The sequence below is a fragment of the Pistacia vera genome, unplaced genomic scaffold (assembly GCF_008641045.1).
Source record: "Pistacia vera cultivar Batoury unplaced genomic scaffold, PisVer_v2 Contig918, whole genome shotgun sequence".
Lineage (NCBI taxonomy): Eukaryota > Viridiplantae > Streptophyta > Magnoliopsida > Sapindales > Anacardiaceae > Pistacia > Pistacia vera.
In genome coordinates, this window is record NW_022196799.1 from 208,881 (window position 1) to 224,555 (window position 15,675).

The 15,675-nt window shown below is 35.2% G+C and overlaps 1 protein-coding gene across 4 annotated transcripts; it reads left to right on the forward strand.

The window, feature by feature from the left end:
• The first annotated feature begins 969 nt into the window (after positions 1 to 969).
• On the forward strand, positions 970 to 8,812 carry LOC116120035 (polyadenylate-binding protein-interacting protein 3-like). Of its 4 annotated transcripts, none has more exons than XM_031405970.1 (15): positions 970 to 1,111; positions 3,225 to 3,388; positions 3,458 to 3,619; positions 3,770 to 3,900; positions 4,157 to 4,347; positions 4,958 to 5,135; positions 5,232 to 5,471; positions 6,393 to 6,523; positions 6,604 to 6,688; positions 6,819 to 6,852; positions 6,944 to 7,266; positions 7,435 to 7,581; positions 7,965 to 8,060; positions 8,154 to 8,219; positions 8,405 to 8,812. In XM_031405970.1, the coding sequence occupies exons 2-15, from the start codon at positions 3,247 to 3,249 to the stop codon at positions 8,432 to 8,434; spliced, it is 1,956 nt and encodes a 651-aa protein (XP_031261830.1). In that variant the 5' UTR covers positions 970 to 1,111; positions 3,225 to 3,246; the 3' UTR covers positions 8,435 to 8,812. The 4 variants fall into 4 exon arrangements, with proteins under 4 accessions (XP_031261830.1, XP_031261832.1, XP_031261831.1 ...); XM_031405972.1 differs by having other exon boundaries at positions 6,619 to 6,688; XM_031405971.1 differs by having other exon boundaries at positions 6,396 to 6,523.
• Positions 8,813 to 15,675: the final 6,863 nt, after the last annotated feature.

Consider the following 15,675-nt stretch of genomic DNA (forward strand, 5'->3'; position numbering starts at 1 on the left):
GTTTAATATTTTAGTTTTTTATAAATTAAAAAATTTCTAAAAAACCCTCTAGGTTTACTAATTTAACTAAACACCCCAATATATAAATTTTTTGTAAAATAACAAAAACACTCCCATCATTTGTAGTGCCAGCTGAAAAATTGCGTTACGACACAGACCCGTCGGATCTGTGTTGTAACCCGTCGATATGGCCTTTTCCGACCAGATCTGGATGTATATTTGGCCGTTGAGGCCGCAAAACTCTCGACGGCCAGATCTGGACGTAGATCTGACCGTTGAGGCCGCAAAACTCGTGACGGCCAGATCTGGACGTAGATCTGGCCCTTTCTGGCCAGATCGACGTGTTACGACATAGATCCGACGGGTCTGTATCGTAACGCAATTTGCCTGCCAAATTCCAGGGTGGTAGCCGGAATCTGGCACTGCGAGTGGTGGAGGTATTTTTGTTATTTTACAAAAATTTTATATGTTGGGGTGTTTAGTTAAATTAGCAAACCTAGGGGATTTTTTAAAAATTTTAAATTTATAAAAATCTAAAATATCAAACTTTCAAGGGCATTCTAGTCTTTTTACGATTATCAAACGAAAATCACTAACAGCACATGACGGAAGGTACCTATTTATCGTTTTAAAATATTTTGGATACCACTTTATCATTACGGCAAACCTTGGGTATGTGTAAGTCGTTCTCCCTTTATTTTTTACTATTTTCAAATTTCTTGATCCTGAATTTTAAAATTTAAAATCAAATGATAAAGTTTGATTAAAAAGAAATAAATATATAAATAAAATAGAGATAAGTGATAAGTGATAACCCAATTATGACTTATGAGTCTATTTTGTATACCATACACCCGCACACAGAGGATAGCTCCTCTAGTTCCTTAATAGTTTCTCACTCTGTCCTGCTCCCATTTTTTTCTTCTCTCTCTGGATCATAGCGAGTACTCTCTCTCTCTCTCTCTCTCTCTCTCTCTCGTTGCCTCGTGATTCGCACGTGATCGTCCCTTCTGTCTAACCCTAAACCCCCCGAGTCAAAATTCTTCTCTCTGACTCGAACTCCCCCAACTCACCACTTATTTCTACCCCTTTTTTTTCCCTACTTATTACGGTACGCGATCGAACTCTCGTTACTCTTTTTCTAATTTCTTATTCCATTTATTGTTAGGTTCTTATTTAGGAGTTTTAGCTTATTTTGTTTTGTTTAGTTTTTCCCGTCATGTTATGAAATAAATTTATTATTTTGAATGGAATTATGAAAATTAGGGTTTCTGGGCCTTCGAATTTGATGATTTCGATGTTGAATGTTGTGAATATAGTGAAATATGCGTTCCGTTTGATGATTTTGTTGTTACTGTCGTTTTAAGTGTTTAGGATATGTCGTTTTGGGTTGTGAGGCTATGCATGTGATTAAGTGCTTGGTAGTTACGAGCTATTGGTGTTTGAGAAGAGTGGAATTATGGATTGGGATGTAGCCGGAGATACTCTTAGTAGCATGTTTGAGGAGGATTGATGATGTGGACGTAGTGTAGGATCTTGTTGCTTTGAAGATATTTACATGTAGTTTGAGTTGCTCTTTTTAGGGAGTATCCCATTAGAATACTGTGAAAGATATTTTTATTGCATGCGGGTTATCATGCAATAGCCTGTGGTTTGTCCCAAAGTTATAAGTGTTTGGAATATGTTGGTTTAGGTTGTGGAGCTGTTTTGAATGTGATTTGGTGCTTGGTAGTTATTGTTCTTAGATAAGAGTGAAATTCTGTCTTGTAGTTTTTGGGCACCTAGAGATACTCTTGGTAGGGATTTTTGGGGAGGATTCATCGATATGGTGACGGTTTGTTGAACCAATGAGATGGTCTTAGTGTAGGATCTTGGCGCTCGCTATATACATATTGAATGCTTGGAGTATTCCTGTAGAATGCTGTTAAAGAGATTTCTGTTATGTCTATAGGTTGACATTTGAATCTTTTTTGAAGTTAAAGGCTTGTTTGAATGGTAAGGCCTTTGTTTCTCCCATGGTGTTTTTAGTGTTTGGGGTATATCGTTTTGTAGTTTAGGAATGTTTTCAATGTGATTTAGTTGCTTCGTAGCTATTGGTGTTACAGATAGTGAAATTCTGGATTTGGATATGTCATTTTAGGTTGTGAAGGTGTTTTTAATATGATTTAGTTGCTTTGTAGCCATTGTTCTTGGAGAAAGAATAAAATTCTGGATTGGGATATGTAGCTGCATAGAGTATTATTGATGGCTTCTTTGAGGAGGATTGATCAATCTGCTAATGTAGGTTGGATTTTGTTTGAACAAATGATAGGGTCTTAGTTTAGAATCTTATTTAAGATACTCACCTATTCGGTTGTTGTTGGATATTCCAGTTGAGTGCTGTTAAAGAGATCTGTGTTCTGTTCATAGTTCAAAAGTTGAAATTTTGTTTTGAGGTTAATAAGAAATTAATTGAGTGGTAAGCCATTGGTTTGTTCCCTCAGAGTCTGGGGTTCAATTCCTTAGGGCAATCTACTTGGTGAAATGCTAAGAATTTCTGACTTCCTAAAGATTTTAGATTTCAGCAGGAGGCAACTAAGTTGGTTCATATATTTCTGGTTCAGAGAAGAAAAAGCAGGTTAAGTTTAGTTTCTTTTCCAAGGTTTTGCAGTTGGGTATATGGTTGGTCTAGTCTTAAAAAACGGTTATATGCTTGACTCAATAAGAGAGCATGGATTTTTAAAGCATTTTGCAATGATTGTGTACTTTTGGACCATTTAGGGTGAGTGACTAAAGCGTTCAGGAAGAGTGGAAATAGGCCTAGGCATGGTTGCTGTAAAATTGTCATTTTAGTGGCTGTTTGATGAACTTGGTCTAAGTATTATGTGCAACTTTTCCTCAGTGATATGCTAATGTGTACAAGGACCTAATGTCACTTAGGTGCTTTCAACTCTAGAGAAATTTAGTCACCATCTGATGACTGTAGCTACCTAAACATTGTGGTGAACTTAATTCCTTGTTCTTTTTGGTTATACCTGATTAGGTATTTTAGTTAGTTGGTATGATAGCTCTCTGTTTCCATCAAAATCTGTTATACGCCATCTGATTTTCACTTGGTTTTCTGTTTAGTTTTCATGTGTTGATATAATGTTTACATCTATTCATTTGCATGCTTTGCTGAGGCTCTACCCTCTGATGCGAATTAGCAGAATGACTTAGTAGTGATAAAATATTTTTTACCATAGGTTGTAGAGGCTTCTTGTGCTGATGATGAATTTGCAACAAGTTGTGCCTCCCAAGTCCACTGCTAATGGATTTGGCCGTAGAAGAGGTGAAAGAGAAGGGGGGACTAGGCTGGAGAATAAATTGCCATCTGGAAAATCTAACTCTGCTAGAGTCACAAGTACAGGTAAGCTTCTCATGAACTGAAAAAATTGGAAAATTATATCATCTTTCATTCTAAAGGCAGCTCCTATAGGTGCACTGAGTGGTGGCAAATTTGGAGGTTTTGAGAGCCCTTCCCATGATCGGTTATTATATGTGACAACAAGTCTTATAGGACTTCCAGTGGATGTCCAAACGAAAAATGGATCAATATACTCTGGAATATTTCACGCAACTAGTGATGAAAAAGAGTTTGGTATGTTCTATTGATTTTTATTGTAGTCAAAGAACATGGTTCGATCATTCTTTTTGTGAATTGGTGTTGGTTCCTTGCTTTTATTTATTTAAGCATACATTTTTTTAGTTTTGCTATTGCTTTCTAAAGTTTCTCGTTTGTGAACATTAGGAGTCATATTGAAAATGGCTCGGTTGACAAAAGATGGTAATCCACGAGGCCAGAAAATGGAGACTGTTAGCAAGGCACCTTCAAGTATTTTTGTTATACCTGCCAGTGAACTTGTGCAAGTTATAGCAAAGGTTGGGCTGCATTTCTTATTTGTGGAATTCTGCTGTTTCAAATATAGTTTTGCTGAATGATTTAGTTTAAATTGTCCATGTGTGTATCTTTTGAATTACAGTATATATGTTGCACCTCTTCAATTGCAGCAAAAATGTAGTTAATTGTTATTAATTCTGCGGCGACAAGAATTATATTTAAGCCTTTTTTCAGATGAATTATTTAAATTTAGGTACTGTTTGTTTGATCATTAGTTAAATTCATTGATGATTCCAGGAAGTGGCTGTAACTAGCGATGGATTGGCAAGTGAGCTACAGCGAGAAAAGCAGCATGAAATTATGATAGATTCATGCATATCACAGTCTCGTCATGTAGATGTAGAAAGAGAGCTAGAACCATGGATACCAGATGAAGATGCCCCGCATCTACCTGAATTGGAAAATATATTTGATGGCCCCTGGAATAGGTTGTTATAATAACTATTTCTTCTCCATATCTCTTGGTAATTGTTTTACTGTTCTGATATATCTTGATCAATAGGATCATTCCTAATGCTTTGCATCGTTTCCATCAGCAACCTTCAATTTACTATGTGTTGGAATTGCAGCCATGAGTTTAACTGTGTTGTGTTTTATATATATATATTCCTTTCTCAATTTATAATATACCTGAATGATCTTTATTATGAACAACTTTTAATTTTATAATGCTATGGACTATGTTATGAAGGTGTGGCTGGTATTCAACATATAGATCCAAAAAATATTAATCATAAGCATACATTTCTAATGATATGTAGGAAAGATTTTGTTATTGAAATGAAAATCTATGAAATAGTTTGGCTTTATGGTAAAATTGTGAAATGGGTTCTTGCAGTTAATCTTCAAAAGTTGGAACTAAGCTTAGTGAGTTGAATATATTGCGGTGGAGAATATTCTTGTTATTGGAGTTTTTTTTTTTTTTTTTAAAGTTTCCCATTGAAAGAAAGTATTTTCCTGTTATTGTAATTTCTGTAACATCCTCCTTTGTTATATGTTGTATCAATTGGCTTAATTTTTATCTTGATTTTGTACTAGGAACTGGGATCAGTTTGAAATAAATGAAACATTATTTGGTGTGAAGACTACTTTCGATGAGGAAATTTATACAACAAAACTTCTGAGGGGCCCCAAAACGAAAGAGTTGGAAAGAGAAGCTATGAGGATAGCCAGAGAAATTGAGGGTGAGGATACTCAAGATCTTCATTTAGCAGAGGTGAGGTTTTTACTAATCGCATTCTCGTCTTAGAACTTTATGGGGTTAATATGTCTTGCCAAATTGCTTACCTTTGCTCATGCACGAGTTCAACAGGAAAGAGGCATGAATCTTCATGAAAGTTTTGATATCGATGAGGAGACCCGATTCTCTTCGGTCTACCGTGATAGTGCCCTTGATGATAGTGGATATGAAGAAGATGAGGATATAATGTTGGATTCACGCAATGATGAAACCTTTGGTGGTCCATCTGCTTCTGTGAGCCAGAGACCTGCTGATTTTACCAGTGGGAAGAGAAATGATGCAGCTCGAGTGTCTTCAAGCTCTTCGTTAGTGGTAGTTCCTCAATCGATAATCTCATTTTCTGGAACTTGTGTCATTATACTTAGCTGTTGAAAATACAAGTATTTATTGAAAACTTTCATGCCTGCTTTGGTAAAATATGGTGGAGCTCTGAGCACTTTTTTTCTTTTAGGTGATTAGGGAGGTATATTGAGACATAGTCACTTCTCTATATTAGCATGTATAGTGGGGGTGAATGGTAGGCGATTGCAAACCATAACATTATGGTCTTTATTATAGTTGAGCATAGAGTACCTGGGAGGTTTTGGAATGTTATGGGGAAAATTTACAAACCATGTTTTACTTTCTTATATACTGATTTTATGTCACCCTGTAAAACTGATATTCATTTTTCATATGAAACTACAGAGGCATTGTATGTGCTCTTGATGCAGAGATATTTTAGAGAGAATGCTATATGAAGTGGAGCTGAGGCTTTGGCCACTTTAGTTAATGCAAAGTTCACCCCTCCAACATTCAGTCGTATTTCAGAAAGAAAAAAGTGTTTTATCATTTTAATGATGTTACTGTGCTATAATGCTGGCACTAGACTGTATTGCCATATTTTTAAGTTTCTTGCAGTATCTTGGTCACAAAACTTAAGTTTGCCTTTACAAAGCTGCTATTTTGGTCATCATTTATTAACATTCTATGTTGCAGAAGCAATTGCATCTTTAGAGTTTGTTCACATGAAGCCAAAAGCATTTATTTTTTTATCATGCAAGCTTTTGGCTATTCTTATTTTCGAACTATTAAACTTTTCTTGACAGACTTCAAATATTTGTTTGCAAGAAAATTATTCTGTTAACAAATTATGGAAGATATTTGTAATTATGATGCTGTCTGTCTTTTCTTTCAAGGCTCTTTTTGATTGTCTTCTTACCTAAAGAATATTCTGCTTTCTTGTTGTTGAAGCAGGATGAGGCGCAGTCTTCCCACTCTAGTACTGTTGCAGATCCACAACGCTTGGTTTCTTATGATCTTGTTAGACAGATGGCATCTGAAACTCCACATAAAAGTATTTCTACTTTGGACAGTGAAAAAAGGTTTTTATAACTATTCTTTTGTTTTGCTTGATTATATGTTAATCACTTGTCTATAGAGTCAGATATATTCCTTGTAAAAGATTTGAAATTTACAGGGTCCATGAGAATTTGCCTGGTGAACATGGAGGAAATAGTTATGCTAAGGAGTTTTTAGATAAGCATCTGGTGAGTTTAACCTGAATTAATTTTGCACATCTCCTCGTGGAAACTTGGACGTGATTATGCAAGTGCGTAAACTTTACTTGCTTCTAACATACTTGACCCTTTTTTTTCAATTGCTGGTATTTTAATGTAGCTACCGGAGGATGCTCAACTGTCAAAATCAGAAGGTGGGGGTGTAGTTTTAATTCACAAGGTGTTATATTATAATTGTTTGCCCAGGAAGATTGCAGTGCTAACTTGGGGCACTATTTCTTGCAGATTCAGAGTCATTAGAGAGCAACGTAGATGGTTTTGACAAAGTGGGACTATCTGCAAATGCCTCTGCTTATGCTCCATCCCGTGCTCCATCAAAGAGCAATGAGAAGACCAGTTCACCTGGTGAACAATTGGAGGCGCCGGCACCTAGTAAGGCACCTGGAGAACCACAATCTGTAATTTCTCGTGGAAGGCCTGGTAGTTCTGCGTCATCCACTTCAGAATGTGCAGTAGCTGCTTCAGCTTCTAGTGGTCCTGGTTTATCACCAAGCTCATCAGGGGGTTCTATGTCTTCGGAAAGATCAACATTGAATCCTCATGCCAAGGTGCAATTGATATTTTGGATTTTATGTGATCATTTTACTCCAGTGTAGTCAGGGGCTCACGTTACTAAAGACTGGACAATGCCAATGTTAATTTTTTAATTTTAAATATGATCTCTTCTTGAATTTCCTTTTTCGCTAATGTGATATTCTTTTAAATGTGGGTATCAGGAATTTAAACTCAATCCTAACGCAAAGAGTTTCGTCCCATCTCAAGCGGGTGCTAGGCCCCAATCCCCTGTCACTGATAGTCCCTTCTATCATCCACCTAATGTATCTGCAGTACCACATATCCCTGGCATGCCCGTAGGTTTTGGAGTAAGTACTTTACCATTTAATTGATTATTTTACCTTCTGTTCAAGTTTCAGCTAAGTATTGTGAATGGTTTGGGATGGATTCTTTCAGAGTGAATGGTTAAGGATTCACATATCAGTCAGGCATGATTTGTTTTTTATTCTTTTCCCCCTATCTCCCTCTTCCAGATAATATGATGTGGTTCAGTTACTATATATGCTTTTTAGGATCTTTTAAGAAGCAACTTGATTAAATGGTTGGTAATTATAGCCAATACTGTTGGATTATTTTTGTCTTTTTTCAGCATGTTTTGAGAGTGAATTTACATTATCTTTTTTAGAGATTAGTTTTTAGCTTTTTAGTCCAACTTGTTTATAGTTGTGACTGACTTTTGCATCTCTTGCAGATTGGACCTGCATTTGCTGGGCACCAGCCTGTCATATATAATCCTCAGGTTCCAATGCAATCACCCCAAGCCTATTATCACCCACATGGACCTCAGGTACGTCATGACGTTCAAATTATTTTAGTGTGCGTTGGATAGAGTAACATGTTCTCATCGCATGATTATTTACCTGAATTCATCTTATTGCAGTATGGACAACAGATGGTTGTTGGCCAATCCCGGCCACTCTTTTACATGCAGAGCTACCAGCAGCCTGTAAGCAATTCTCCTCTTGTTATAAACTATTTAATGCCGTGCTTCCCCAACTTTATGATTACTCTAATTTCCATTACCATACCTGAAAAGTCTCTTATTTATTTTAGCCTCTTGAAGATGATGATGCGCTCTGGAAACATAAATTTTTCAGTACTCGCTAATATTTGAACACTTTGTGTTTACAGGAAATGCCGTATAAAGGACGAGAATTTTAGCCAGTTGATCAGCTGATAAACATTCTTGGCAGCTATGTTCTGTTCTGCTTGCCAAGGATGAATCTCTCGAGACTGATTGGAACAAACAATTTTCTGGGAACAAAATTGGCGCCTCCGGCCGCGAACGTTTGCCTAAAAATTGTGAATCCCATATGTGCTGAGCGATTTTTCTTCATTATGGGATATAATTCAAATAACCCTGTATGCCTCACTCAGTCATAACTCGGATTCTTTTCTTTTGCTATAATTGTACTGTCTGGTTTTCTTCTTCTCTTCTTTTTTTTTTTTCTTTTTCCTTTTTTCCTTTTTAATGTCAAATTAGTTTGGATTAATTTAAAATGGAAATTGGAAAGTAACTCTCTGATGTACCCTGCTTCAATTCTTTTATAATTTTTTTTTTTTGTATGCTCTGATTTTTAAATTAATTTTTTTTTTCTTATTTCCTAGCATTTGCTGCTATTCTTTGTTTTTTTTCTTGAAGAAAGTAAAGATTAGAGATGGGCAGGTTGGGGTTGGGGACTTTGTAATAAAACCCGGACCGGACTGGTCCAGTCGGACCGGGACCCGGTAGCTTCTCCGGTCTGGTTCAGGGTTTAGGGTGGTATTTGTAATATTTTAAATTTATAGGGACTAATTGGTTAGTTTTAGGGGTGTTTTGGAGATATATCAAAAGTTTAAGGATCAATTGATAATTTTTTGGGAGTATTTTTGAAATAAATAAAAAATTTAGTAACTAATTTAAAAATTTTGGGGGATATTTTTTTAATATACTAAAATTTAAGGGATTAATATGTAATTTTTTAAAGATTAAATTATTGTTGACCTCATCGGCCCAATCAGTTGGATCGGTTAACCCGTGACCTGGGCAGCAAAATGGGTGCCCTCTGGTTTGGGTTTTAAAACAATGGTTGGGGAATGGGGTCTTCATCCTCGACTTTGTGGGAAATACCCATACCCGAGTTGGGGGTGTCTGGGAATCCCTTTCCTTGACCTATGGAGATGAGATGATCCAACATACCTTACTCCTCCTTGTTGGGGGGAAAATTCCTCGTGGGGAATTTAGTCCCCTATGGGTATTAATCGCCTCGGGAACATAATTTCCCCCAGTTGGGCAGTAATGAGATGGGGAATTTTCCTCACGAATGGGTCTTAATCCTTGTTGATCAATTTCTAATTTTCAGTTAAACATCTTAATTCTTAAAGAGTCAAGGTGGGGAACTTGAAATTGTCATGAGTCCAACAATTATTCAAATACCCAAAATAAATAAAATGAAAACTAAAAAAGGGTTATTAGTCCTCTATAAGACATAACTTACATTCAAAATTTTTTGTTGTGAAAAGCCTAAAATATCATTACAATTTACAAGCCATATTTATATACTCATAAGAATATATAAAAACAAATATAATAAACACTTATAACATTTGTGGAAACTTTCTTTCAAATTGGTGTAAAGCCTAGAGAGTAAAAGTGTCAAACTACAAACAAAAGTGTCATTGTGATAACCCAACTATGTAGATTGTAGAACATCACAGGTTCACAAAAGTACAAAATTTCAACAGCACATTTCGCATACACCCAAAATCCCAATTGAATAGCCATTGCAAAACGGTAATTTGCACACACCCAAAATCCCAACAAAATAACACAACCACTTATACAATTACAAAGTCCTAAATCCCAGACATGGCACCAAGAAGCTTCACTTTCATCATAAATCTGCCTTTTTAATTTCTTATTAAACAATAAAAAAATATAGTTTAGTTAATATGTTATATAAAATAGTATTATATTGTATTGAAATGACAAAAGAAAAAAGAAAGAATTTTTTTCATCAACTCTATCGTACCTCATCATCCGCATCATTGTCATCATAAATTGTGGAACAAGTATTTTCACCTGACATAAGAATAAATAAACATTATTGAGTAATAAATCATAATCAGTTTTTTTAATCTTTATTCCATTGAAGAAATATAAATTTTATTTGATTACCTTTTATATTAGCCCATAACCAATCTTAGAAACACATCAATGCCTTAATGTATCGAAATGTAGTTTGTTGTGATGTAGACTCACTACTTTGTCGACAGTGCTAAATGCTGATTCAGAAGCAATAGTGGACAAAGGAATTCTAAGGATATCTTGAGCAATCCTTTGTAGAGTAGCATATTTAAACCCATTTGACTTCCACCAATACAATATATCGATGTCAGGAGTTCTAGGCACAAGGTTCTCTTCTAAGTAACATTCCAACTCTGACTTTCCATGGCCATAGAAAGAAGTAGATTTTTTCTCCATAATCACAACTAAAGTATCCAACATCCTCCGAAGACCACTAGAATTAGGAACATCGAAGTGAGAAGAAGTTGCAGATGATGAGGAGATTCACAACTTCTGTGTTTAGATTGATACTCAAAAAACATATCACTAAATAATTCTTGAACCCTCCTAATCTCATGTGGACCATCATCTTCTCCATAGATAATGGGAAAGACTACATCTATCAACTTCAGTTTATATCTAGGATCTAATACAATTGCAACCGCCATAACACCATGAATCACATCCAAATATTTGGAAAACTTTTCGTCCATCTGTGTTGCCATGTTCATTATCATGACATTTTCACATGTAAGCCATCTAGACAACTCCATTCTAAATTCACAAATCTCGGGAAAATAAATGTTGGTGGTGGGATATTTAGTTCCAGAGAATAAGAGTGTGGTGTTGTAAAATATTTTTAACTTTTCAATAATGTTCACTGTCAACTCCTATTCTTCCTCACTTGGCTAACATCTATATTGTGGCTCCTGATGCTTTAAACGAGGAAATACTCCTTTATAAATAAAAGTTGTTTCAAGCATCAAATACATTGAGTTCCAACACGTCTTGCAATCCAGAGCTAACTTCTTGGTACTTCCAATCCTTGCTTGACGTGCCACTTCATCAAATTTTTGCTCCCTTTTAGGCGATGCTGTCCAATAAGTAACACTCTCACGAATTTTTGCTATAGCTTCTCCAATAACTGATAAGCTATCCTAAACAATCAAATTTAGAATATGCGCACAACAACGCTTATGAAACATATCACCATGTAGCATAAGGGAGGAACGTGGAAGCTCTCCCAATAGATCCTGGACAATCGCATTATTAGTGGAGCAATTATCAACCGTTAATGTCAACAACTTAGTATCTATATTCCACTCATAAAAATAATCCATCAAAGCAGCTGTAAGCACATCTCTAGTTTGGGGACAACGCACATGTACAAACCTACAATATAAATAATACATAATTCAGTCATTAATATAAATGAAAAAAATCAATGAAGAAATAAGAATAATAAAACTTAAAAATACAATACCTTAGAAGTCGACTTTGTAACACTCAATTGTTATCAATAAAGTGTGCTATGACAGTCATATATCATTTGTTTTGATTACTGTCTTCTCCTTTTCAACCTCATAAATCTCCATAATATCCTTCCTAATAATTCTCCTAGAGACAACCTTGAACAATGGTTGTTAGTGCTACAAAATGTTCTAAACCCCGAATGGTCAACCATGCTAAGCGGCTACTCATGTAGAATTATCATTCTCGCAAGCTCCTATCTCCCCACGTCTTGATCAAATTGGTAATTTTCTAATATCTTATTTGATCCCTCTTTTTGGACCCCCACAAGCATTTTCTGTGATACATCTTGGTACTTTCACCTGGGACAAATCTATGATGATCATGCAAATGTTTTGTCCCATTTTTAGAACCACCTACAAGCTGTTTACGACAATAGTTACACTCTGCCTTGTCCTTGTCATCTACTTTTACTTTCGTGAAATGTAACCATACAACTGACTTAGTCTTTCCACTTCCGACAAGAATTGAAGAATGAGTATTTGAACGTATTGGTTTGATTACTTCAGTACCTTCATCAACTGGGGATTGCAATCGATCACTATTATCAGCTGGAGTTGGCATTTGGGAACTTGCAATCAATGTCTTTTTTTATGACTCGAAATTAGGATTGATCTCCTCATGTGAACTCTTTCTTTTGCTAGGTAAAGAGTATTGAATGGACATGGTAAAACCTAAAGGAGTACAATATAAAACACCAATAAAAACATCAGGAATAAGCATGCTTAGACACCAAATTTTATACAAACTACGCTGGACATAGTAGAAAGGGTAAATATTACAATGAAATATGAAAAGCTAGGTTTGAAATGAATAATGCTAGATGGAAATGACAAACCTATCTACCCTCATCCAAACTTTATCAAAAAAAGCCCCACAAGTTTGACCAATATAAAACCTAAAAAGTATTCCTTCTAAGCCTTAGATTCTTCCCTCTAATATCATATAGTTGCTAATATATTAAATCCATTAATTAGCCAAATTAATATTATTGTCCTGTAATTAATATTGTAAGGCATACTACAAACAATGTTGCTTTTGTAAATATAGATTACTTGAAAAACAAAATTTTCTCATTATCGGCAAATCACCTGGTGGTGGGGAATTTACTAGTTCTATTAAGGCAGCAATGACATACATTAAATTTCATTCCATGTTCGGCTCATCATCCTCGATGGCCTTGAAGGAGGCAGATGGGTTTTAGCGGCGACAGAGAGGAAAATAAAAAACAATAATGCTAGGGACACCGAAAATTTTACACCGAAAATGTGTACCGGCCTACGTGTAACACGTATCTGATTTGTTTAACAATTTTTTTCTAGTGAAGCGTCCCCATTTAAAGGACGCCCGTCCCTGATTAAAATACAATAAAAAATTTTATAAACATTAGGGACGACCGTTCATAAATTTTGGACGGCCGTCCCTTACGTTTAGACGGGCGTCCATTAGGAATGGACGCCAGTAATGTCAAATTAGTTTGGATTAATTTAAAATGGAAATTGGAAAGTAACTCTCTGATGTACCCTGCTTCAATTCTTATTATAATTTTTTTCTTTTTTTTGGTATGCTCTAGTTATAAATTAATTTTTTTTTCTTATTTCCTAGCATTTGCTGCCATTCTTTGTTTTTTTTCTTGAAGAAAGTAAAGATTAGAGATGGGCGGGTTGGGTTTGGGGGCTCTGTATTAAAACCCGGACTGGACTAGCTGGTCGGATCGGTTCGATCGAGACCCGGCAGCTTCTCTGGTCTGGTTCAGGGTTTAGGGGGGTATTTGTAATATTTTAAATTTATAGACTATTAGTTATTTTTAGGGGTGTTTTGAAGATATATCAAAAGTTTGGGGATCAAGTGGTAATATTTTGGGGGTATTTTTAAATAAATAAAAATTTTAGGGACTAATTTGAAATTTTTGAGGGAGATTTTTGTAATATACTAAAATTTAAGGGATTAATATGTAATTTTAAAAATTAAATTATTGTTGACTTCATCGGTCCAATCTTGATCGGAGCAGCAAAATAGGTTGATCTCTGGTCTAGGTTTTAAAACAATGGTTGGAGAATGGGGTCCTCGTCCTTGACTTTAGGGGGAATACTCGTACTTGAGTTGGGGGTGTCAGGGAATCCTTTTCCTCGACCCGTGGTCCCCTATGGGTATCAATCCCCACGGAAATGTAATTTCCCCCAATTGGGGAGTAATGACATGAGGAATTTTCTTCACGAATGGGTATTAATCCTCGTTGATCAATTTCTAATTTTCAGTTAAACATCTTAATTCTTAAAGAGTTACGGTGGGGAACTTGAAATTGTCATGAGTCCAACAATTATTCAAATACCCAAAATAAATAAAATAAAAAATAAAAAAGGGTTATTAGTATTCTATAAGACATAACTTACATTCAAAATCTTTTGTTGTGAAAAGTCTTAAAATATCATTACAATTTACAAGCCATATTTATATACTCACAAGAATATATAAAAACAAATATAATAAACACTTATAACATTTGTGGAAACTTTCTTTCAAATTGGTGTAAAGTCTAGAGAGTAGAAGTGTCAAACTACAAACGAAAGTCAATGTCATAACCCAACTATGTAGATTGTAGAACATCACAAGTTCACAAAAGTATAAAATTTCAACTGCACATTTCGCATACACCCACAATCCCAATTGAATAACCATGGCAAAACGGTAATTTGCACACACCCAAAATTCCAACAAAATAACACAACCACTAATACAATTACAAAGTCCTAAATCTTAGACAAAGCACCAAGAAGCTTCACTTTCATCATAAATCTATCTTTTTAATTTCCTATTAAACAATAAAAAAATATAGTTTAGTTAATATGTTATATAGAATAGTATTATATTGTATTGAAATGACATAAAAAAAAAAAAAAAGAATTTCATCAACTCTATCGTACCTCATCATCTGCATCATTGTCATCATAAATTGTGGAACAAGTATTTTCACCCGACATAAAAATAAAGAAACATTAATGAGTAACAAATCATAATTAGTTTTTTTTAATCTTTATTCCATTGAAGAAATATAAATTTTACTTGATTACCTTCTATATTAGCCCATAATCAATCTTAGAAACACATCAATGTAGTTTGTTGTGATGCAGACTCACTACTTTGTTGGTAGTGCTAAATGCTGATTCAGAAGCAATAGTGGACAAAGGAATTCTAAGGGTATCTCGAGCAATCCTTTGTAGAGTAGGATATTTAAACCCATTTGACTTCCACCAACACAATATATCGAAGTTAGGAGTTCTAGGCACAAGGTTCTCTTCTAAGTAACATTCCAACTCTGACTTTCCATGGCCATAGGAAGAAGTATATTTTTTTCTCCATAATCACAACTAAGTATCCAACATCCTCCGACGACCACTAGAATTAGGAACATTGGAGTGAGAAGAAGTTGCCGATGATGAGGAGGTTCACAACTTCTGTGTTTAGATTGATACTCAAAAAACATATCACTAAATAATTCTTGAACCCTCCTAATCTCATGTGGACCATCATCTTCTCCATAGATAATGGGAAAGACGACATCTATAAACTTCAGTTTATATCTAGGATCTAATACAATTACAACCGCCATAACACCATGAATCACATCCCAATATTTGGAAAACTTTTTGTTCATCTGTGTTGCCATGTTCATTATCACGACATTTTCACATGTAAGCCATCTAGACAACTCCATTCTAATTTCACAAATCTCGGGAAAATAAATGTTGGTGGTGAGATATTTAGTTCTAGAGAATAAGAGTGTGGCGTTGTAAAATATTTTTAACTTTTCAATAATGTTCACTGT